Raw genomic sequence first — 9,110 nt, 5'->3', positions numbered from 1 at the left:
TCCTCTTTCATAAATCTCCTCTTTTTTTTTTACATTGGATTATATATTTTCACTTAACTGTAAGTAAAAACATGTACTTACAGATAAATACATAGGTCCAAACTATGATTTGCTTTTTGGGGGATTTTTTCTTATCACATTTGGCTGCATATCTTCAGCTTCAGATTTTGCACGCTCTGGTCTTTCAGTGAGTCTTTAAAATTTGTGGGAATTTAAATTATTTATCCTCTTTCTACTTTTTTTATTCCTCACAACACATACTACCCCTCTTGATGTCTCTGTAGATGAACCATCTTATTGTAAAGGTTGCAGCCAACATGAGCAGCACTTTTTGTACTGTCAGTTTCATCTACTGTCAATGCTTGTATCAAAAAAAAAAACTTGTACCCAATTTTCTGTTTTTTTTTTTTGTTATAAAATCTCAAATTATTCCAGTCAACAGGCTGGAGCTGTGCTGCTGCTGTTGGACCTCCTAACTTTGGGCCTGGCAGCCTCACTGTTCCTCTTTACAGACTTTTCCCCCATCTTGCACTGAGCTGAACACTTAACATGTCCTCAGCTGAAACAAGTGAACCAAACAGTTCAGGTTCTTTCTTTTTTCAGGTCATCCCTCACAATCTTTCCCTAGAATTTCCCCAGCATTAAAGAAATAAAATGTACAATTTTCTATTGACTTGTCTTGGAGAACCAAGTTACAGAAGTTGAATGTTGTGTTCAATTTGAGATGAGCCTAAATAATATTGCGACTGAAAATCCAGTACATAAAATTAAAATATTTTACATTTACAGATATTTTTTATTTATTTCTTGCATCAAATTTTTAGTATCATTTTAACTAATTACAATAGCAGACCAGAGGCTCGGGGGGTGGGGGGAATTAATCATCTTTGTTAAAGAATGAGCAAAGGTAAGTTCAAGTTCACTGGCCTCACCCGGTCCTGATTACAGCTTGACCTGTAGAATCAAAACAGAAATTTAAGAACAGACCCAATGTCAGGGTCAATGTCATTTCTAAGGCCTTAAGGTTCCAGTCAACCAGAGTGAGAGAAATTACCAAAAAAAAAAAAAAAAAAAGGGGGCAAACATCAAGAAGGACCAACCTTCACAAATTTACTCCAAATTTAGTCCATAGTGACATCAGCAGGCAAATTTGCTGGTAGTGTAAAGGTGTGAGGCTGCTTTGCTGCTTCAGAGCATCTCAGAACCTTGATGACCTTAAATTCTTCTTTCCACCAGAAAATCCTGGAGAAGGATATCCAGCTATCGCCATATATGGGTTCTGCAGCAAGAAAATGATCCAAATCAAGCAACAAGTCCATCGCAGAATTACAAAAAAAAAAAAAGTTAGAAGTTTCAGTGTGGCCTAGTCAAAGTTCTTCAGATTAAGACCCCATCTGCATAGAGATAACTTAGATCTAGAAATTTTTTCTTTGTCACTGATTCAGCAAATTGGGAGACCGGAAATGATTTTTTGAAATATTTTTGAAACTGGCTTCAAGAGTGAATAACTTTCAGAATTCTGGTTTCATGTTTCCATGTGGCCATGCGAGATTCAGCTTTTTCTAAACAATGATCTCAATCATTGAATCATTCGAAACATGGTGTCCTGTGGCACCATGATTGGCTTTGTGATGTGGTTTTTGTATCTTTCTGCGGGTGTGCGACAGCACCACCGATAGGCCCGGCATACCCATTACATTATGTGGTGCCGGATCCTGACATTCTTTTAACCGTTTACAAAACAATACGGCACTTGTCTCCATTTGTACAGGACCTGAGTTAAAAATGAATCTGCAAAGAAGTTTCTAATAAGAAATTTTAACCTTTTTAAACATGAAATCGTTGTTTGAAAACTGCTTTTTGTATTTGTTGTGGTTAGCTTAGTTTTTTTTTTATTTAACATTTTTTTGTGTAACAAAAAGACAAAAACAGACATAACTTGTAAAAGAGAGTCTTGTTAAATTTCCTAGTTGATGCCTGTGAAAAACATTTACTGTAATCAGCCACTGCGATATACAATGACGCTTTTGGTGTAACTAGTTTTTATGTGTGTAACTTTAACTAGGTTAAAAAATATATTGAAATTAATCATTTTTTCAGTCTGAAAAATGTAATAGTTATCAATATTTTCACATTTTAAATACTTTAATATCGCAATTTTTCACATAAAAATCAAGGACCTCAAATTTGTTATGAGATTCTATTTATTAAAGAAAAGAGGGAGATAAATAGACAGAATCAAAAGTAACAGAAATTCTTCAACAGGGCTTCAAATTAAAAACAAAATTACCATAACAGGAAACAAAGACACAATAAGTACTAATACAACTTACATGCATAGAAAATAACCAAGGTAAAGCTGTTTTAAAAAGAAGTAGTGTAACTGATTGATTGAATCTGTTAAATGAGATATATAAAATCCGAGCACAGAAAAATTTTCAAAAACTGTAACATGCTATAATAGTAACAAGAAATAAACAACCCTGGTATAGTTTAGCCTTTTGGAATCTTTTTTTTGCTGTACATATATGAACCTAAAACCGGATCCAAGATTAAAGTCAAATATCTTCCAAAGAAAATAAAAGCATTGCTTGCGATGTGACCAAATCATATAAAACTTGGTATTGACCTGGCTGGCAGATTTATAAAGATGGATGTGACAGTGGAGAATTTGGTGTTGGAGGGTTATGAGTGGAAATAGATGGGGTTAGCAGCTCTCCGGTGTAATAAAAGAAATGAAAGTAGTAATAGACTCTCAGTGAATTCCATTAGGGACACACTGACACTACACAAGCCATTCATTATAATGATGCCGTGAAGTGAGATATTTCATTGTGGGGACCCAAAGCCTGGTGTTAAAGGGGACACTGAGGGATGGGTGGAGCACAAAGGTCTGCCTTTGCCGCATTAACTGCCGTTCTCTTCTGTTTCTATGGAGATTTGAGGCTTTTCAGCCAATCAATCAATAGGAGCATGCTTTTCATCCTTCATCAGGCGGCCTTGAGCTTTTCTGTGTAAGCGGAGACGGGCGGAGAGCCCATTGAAATCTTGTGTTTGAAATTGTGTATGACTTTCCAGCGGTATGCTGAAAGTGAGTGCAAATGGATTTGTAATCTAAGCAGCATGTTTGCACCAAATTGAGTTTTTTTTTTTTTTTTTTAGAATGCACATTTGTCACACAACAGCATTTACTGTTATTTACATTGCCTCCCCCACCTATTTGTCACGTTTCAATAGATTTTCTAATAAAATGTAATTTTCAGTGACTATGTCGGTTAAATGAATGGTCTCCTTCGTGCAGGTGGAAAAGGAGGAAAGAAGAAGAAAACCAAGGCTGGATCTAAACCTCCCAAAGCTAATGGCTCCAACTGGGCCAATGTTCCCCTGCCCCCTCCCCCGATTCACCCTCTACCCGGCACAGAGATGGACCTGTATCCCAATGAGCACCATGACGGAGGAGGGTAAGCGTGCGAACAGCGGCGGTAGATACAGCAAATGTGTTTTCAGTTGACCAAAAAAAAGAAAAAATAACACAAAAACATGTTTTTAGTGTAAGTTTCACATCAAAACCAAGTGTTTAAGTGTATGCATCGTGAATAATGACCAATTACTGCAGCTTATTTTAGTGTATCCTAATTAGCGACCATTTTAATTTCATTGCTCCATGTAGTTGCTTAGTTTTTCAGTGCCTTTTATTCTTTTTATAAGCAGTCAAATTGTTTCTTTGTTCAACAAAATGCCTCAATTCAGTTTATTTATAAATCGCCGATTCATAATAAATGTAATCTCAAGGCACTTTGCAGAAACAAAAATTCTAAGTTTCCTTGCAAATTTTAATGTAAGATACTAAAATACAGAAAAATAAATAGCAAGCAATTGAGCATAGAGTTAGAAAAATAGAGCTTTTAACAACAAAGCATATGGCTTCTTATTAATTTATATCCCCATGTTTTATCAGCACGTTGCCATTTTACCTTTTTCTACCATTTTGTTTCTGTAAAACATTGTTGCATATCCATACACTTCAGCAATTATGTTTTAAGTTGCAGTTGCACTGTTTCTTATCTTCCCATCAATGTTGGAGAATTGAAAACAGAAAACCCAGGACTAAACATAACATGAAGGGTATTTTGTTAAACAGACCTCTAGGAGGTTCTGAGCATCTGTTGATGTGCTCATGTTCTGAATAGCATGTTTATCGGGATCAAGGGTGTAGAATGTACCGCAATTGTTTGCATAATGTCTCCTGACAATACCTTGCTGAAATTGAAACAGATCTCTGCAACATGATGACAGTACTGCACGGTGCATATTTAGAGTGTAAGACAGACAGCTGAAGGAAGCTGTCGCTTTTAGACATTTAAATTAGTTCAAGTGTATCCAAGCACCTCAAACAGATTTCACTTTATACTAACAGAAGCTAATTTAGCTGGTTCAGAGTGTCCCTCTTTTTGGTGCATGAGGTGCTTCCTCCTCTAACCTCCATTTCCAATCTGGGAGTCATCTGATTTAATAGGCTATCTGGCAAATGAAGAGTCTCCTCCACTGTAAATCTGAGGCTGCTTTTAATGGCAGCAGATTAAATCCGTTATGTCCTATGGCGTGTGCGCCGACAAATTTCTTTAATGAACATTTTTCTTTATGGCTTGTATTATTTCATCACGTGTAAGCACAGCTATGAGGAAATGAAGCCTGACAAGCACTATAATTTTACTCAAACCAGTCGTATAACAAACCCCTTCTTAAGTTGGACAAGGTCACAGAGGTTCATGTTTGTGCAGAGATTGTTCTCTTGTAATCAGAAAATGCTTTCTGTGGATTTATTTTTGTAAAATACAAATCTCTTGGCTGGGTGGTTTCCGTTCTTACCTCAGGTATGAGAATGACACCTGGGGCCCACCCATGCCTGTGCAGACGTACCTTCATCAAGGCATGGAAGATGAGCTGGAAGAAGAGGAGGAAAGGGTTCCCACGCCACCCATCCGAGGAGTGGCCTCCTCACCGGCTGCCGTCTCTTTTGGACAGCAGTCCACAGCCACCCTCACCCCATCTCCCCAGGATGAGATGCAGCCCATGCTCCAGGCCCATCTGGATGAGCTGACCAGAGCATACCAACTGGACATGGCTAAACAGACATGGTACATTTGCATGCACTGACCTATATACTGTGCTGAATTGATGTCATGTTTTCTAGACCTTCTAAGGGTATTCCAGATTCACTCTTTGGACCTGCTGGGTCTTTTGGATTTTTTTTTTTTTTTACTAATTTTCAGTACCATTCATATACCTGACCTTGACAGATACTGTACAGCGATTTTTTCTGTTTTGTTTTTTTTTTTTTTGTTTGTTTTTCTAAATTGGTTAAAGTGGCTGTCTGTGGGACAAAAGAAGAGGTGGACTGAAATGAGGCGAATAGCATTTCTCTTAAGAAATAAGAAAAAAATCCAAGCAAATAGGCCATAGAAAGTATCAGCGTTTTTATATTTGGAATGTTGTTTCACAGATTTACCAAAAAATGATGCAAGAAATTGTATTTTATTTCTAGTGGCTAACAACAAAATGTTACAAGAACCTATAATAACCTGATTGCAAAGCTTTTATATTAATGTCTATGTAACACTGATTGATTTATTATTATTTTGCATTCTAAACTTTATGTTTTAACAACAATGATCCAAGCTCACCTAAAAAGATTACAAGATGGTCTTAGTCATTTGAAGTAAAAAATGTAAGAAATATTATGAAGTACTTTTTATATTAGCCTGCAAATCACTTTGCCTAGCTAGCTAGTTGGCTATCTGGCTAAGTTATCAAGATATAACCTACTTTAGATAATTTATTGATAAATTGAGGATGATTTATACTAAAAACAATTTTTTTTAATATTTGAAAATGTTAGTTACATTTTGTTTTAGGAAGGAAAAAGTCCTTGATGCAACTACCTAACATTATAGCCACTTTGCTAGCTTTTTAGATAACTCATTCAGATGTAACTTATCTGAAAATAAGTTTGAGTATTATGATTTAGCTCTATTTTGGAGGGAAAAAAGTATTTGTCTTCATTTTCAGCTAGCAGTCTGGCTACACAGGATCACAGTTAGCTAGCTATCTGGCTAGTGAATGTATTTAGGTAACCATGTGGTATTTTTTTGGCAGTTGAAACAGGTAATTTACTTTCAAAATGCGTCACACAGATTCTGATTGCTTGTTTTTGCAAGTTTTAACTTTTATTCAGCTGTTTTTCCACACATGAACTCTGTGTCACGGATACAAACCAATCATTCAACTTTAATAGGCCCATGCTACCACTCTAAGCAACAACTACATTTTGCTTACTCCAACAGACACAATTTCATGCCTATGGTAGTTTACTTCCCCTACACACATACATTCCGGATTCCATTGTTGTTGTGCTCATGCAAGTCAGATGAAGGCCATGCTTCATTCTGTCATCGACGCTGAGGTAACCAGAGACTGGCATTCATTCATAATCGTGAAGCGGGCTGTGATGTGGGGGGTGGGGGAATCAGGGATGCCTTGTCAGGAAGAAGATGTCATGTTACCCAGTAATGACTATGTTGGTTAGAGAGCATCTCTGACAACCCCAGAGGGCCAGTAATTACAACCAATTCCCACTGCAAACTGCGTCAAACACTTTGCACTCCCTCTAACAAACGCGGCTGTCAGCCACTAAGGTGACAGCCATGTGTTGACAGGCCCCCGAGAAGGATGCCTTCGTATCATCCACGCATGCAACCACCAGGTCATTGTGTTACTAGCATGCAAACTGACCTTTGGAATTAGCGGATTTGTTTAAAGTTGTTCAACCATTGATGTGAGGCAAGCCTCGAACAATAACTTTACGTCTTGCTTTTAGCACCAGAATCGCAGAATTTTTGTACTCCGCTATATTCACCTAGTCTATGAAGTTTCCCTTCCCAGGCACATGCAGGGAGGCTCTCGTCCTCCCCTGGCACCAGCTCCGCCAGTGGGCTATGTGTCGAGCACAATGGTTTCCGACCTGGAGACTGACCTGCAAGACGAGGAGGACGAAGAGGAGGATGAGGACGAGGATGAGGGCTATGGAGCCAGACATCCCCGTGGTATCGAGCACACACCAGGGTCTAGCATGGACAACTTGGACAGCTCTATAACAGGTAGGTTGGTTACCATCAAAAAATACTGTTTTTGATTGGACCCACATTATTAATTAGGAAGAATATTTTTGCTTTTTAATGTCATTACAACTTGTTCTACAGTCCTGCTGTTGGTCTTCTGCACATTTTTGGGGTCTTTTTTTTTTTTTTTTTTTTTTTTTACATGAATTTGCTTACTGGTGTAGCCCTGTCCAATTTTTAAGCACTTCTGGCAGACTGTTGGGAATTACAATTATTATTTCTAAAATAGAGATAAGAAAGTCCATGAATTTCAAAGAGGATAGTGAGAGGGGATGTGATGTGACAGGAAAGAGGAAGATGGGGAAGGGTAGGGGTAATGGACGCGATTTAACTGGCACCCGAGTCCAGAGCAAGTGCCACCCGTATCTTCCCAATGAGATTTCAAATAAATTTCACGTGCAGCATATTTGATTCCAGACCAGTGGCAGCATTACCATTTTTTACAATTCAGTGAAAACTTTTACAGCCCTCTGCTGGGGTTGGATTGAGGGGGAGAGGTGGATGAAGGACACATCACTGCAGAGCCAGGTTCTGGACAGCTATCTTCCACTGACGGAAAGCACAGTTCCACTATAAGGGGCCGCTAAAGAGCTCAATGGAGCTAATAAACAAACTGGAAGGAAACAAAATGAAATGATCAGTTTATATGCATCTTTATGTGCTGCTTTTACACATATTGCACAACTTTCATTGTAATGAAACTAGAATGATGAGAAACAAATAGCACCATTTCAGTTACATTTATTATTAAAAGGGCAATTCTTCTGGATTCAAATTACATTTTTACACTGAGACCAACTTATACAGCATCTGCTGTAAAACTTCATGTATGGATTGGGTGAAATGATGGAAAATGCTGTTATGGTTAACAGCATGGTGGATTACGAAGCAGGGCATGTGTGAATATATTATATATGTATTATATTGTTTTTTATATATATATATATATATATATATATATATATATATATATATATATATATATCAGTGATGCGCAGGGTCAGGGGAGGCAGGTGAGGCGGAAAAATAATATATAATAATTAAATCATTTATAAAGATATTTTCACCCTGTGGTTTGTACTATAAAGTACCTATTTTTCATTTCATTTAACCAAATCGGATTATTTTTTCTTCAAAATCGCTGAATTTTCCCATTTTCCCATTCAAATGCTCAGAAGCGAAGCCGGTGAGGCAGCAGCGAGCTGAGCCTCACCTGGGGTTGCGCAACCTCTCGCTAACTGCACTGGCTGCCATTCTATGGGAGCATGCTCCTCCTGTCTGTACGCCGGCAATAAAATGGTTGAAAACCTTTAATGTATGAACTGATTTTCAATTATTTAGCTTATGTATTTAATGTACTGTGTTTTTATTGTCACCAGCTGTGTGTGTAACGTGTTTCGTGTGCTGAGGAGCGATCATAAATGGCATATTATTTGAGTAGAGGTGAGGCTGGCAGTTCTTGTGTCTCATCGCTGGGGGCGCTCATGAACCCAGACAGTGTGACTGCACAACTGCAGAGTAAGAGACGGTAACAGCGAGTTAGCAATACAGTAGCTGCTCTGATACAGAGAGCGAGAAAGACGTGGTTTTGAGTTGTACTTTAAGGGATTCTCCCTTTGCTGTTAAGCACAGCACGAAATTAATAATATCTACATGTCTAAGTTTGATTGAGATCACGGAATCATGAATGGCATGTAAAGGAATAGCCTTTTTGCCCTCCAGCATTGTAGCATGCGAGAAATTTCCTTATGTAAACAATAACATGCAGGGGGTCTAGATTTGTAAATCCGATTATAATTAAGTCGGTTCCTCACCAGGTATGAACCTCACCGCAAGTCACTAATCTATCTATCTATCTATCTATCTATCTATCTATCTATCTATCTATCTATCTATCTATCTATCTATCAAATTAGTACAGATCCAGAAATA

The 9,110-nt window shown here is 37.9% G+C and overlaps 1 protein-coding gene across 2 annotated transcripts in view; it reads left to right on the top strand.

Moving 5' to 3' along the window:
- robo2 (roundabout, axon guidance receptor, homolog 2 (Drosophila)) overlaps positions 1-9,110 on the top strand; it is a 98,878-nt gene that overhangs the window by 72,435 nt on the left and 17,333 nt on the right. For both annotated transcript variants that reach the window (XM_015038828.1, XM_015038829.1), the window contains exons 15-17: positions 3,302-3,461; positions 4,875-5,138; positions 6,943-7,157. In XM_015038828.1, coding sequence (XP_014894314.1) covers positions 3,302-3,461; positions 4,875-5,138; positions 6,943-7,157 — 639 coding nt within the window. The remainder of the gene's footprint in view (positions 1-3,301; positions 3,462-4,874; positions 5,139-6,942; positions 7,158-9,110) is intronic.

Source organism: Poecilia latipinna, unplaced genomic scaffold, assembly GCF_001443285.1.
Source record: "Poecilia latipinna isolate Pla-1442-1.1 unplaced genomic scaffold, P_latipinna-1.0 Scaffold454, whole genome shotgun sequence".
Taxonomy (NCBI): domain Eukaryota; kingdom Metazoa; phylum Chordata; class Actinopteri; order Cyprinodontiformes; family Poeciliidae; genus Poecilia; species Poecilia latipinna.
The sequence above is the reverse complement of the archived record's forward strand: the minus strand, read 5'-3'. Positions and strand labels throughout refer to the sequence as shown.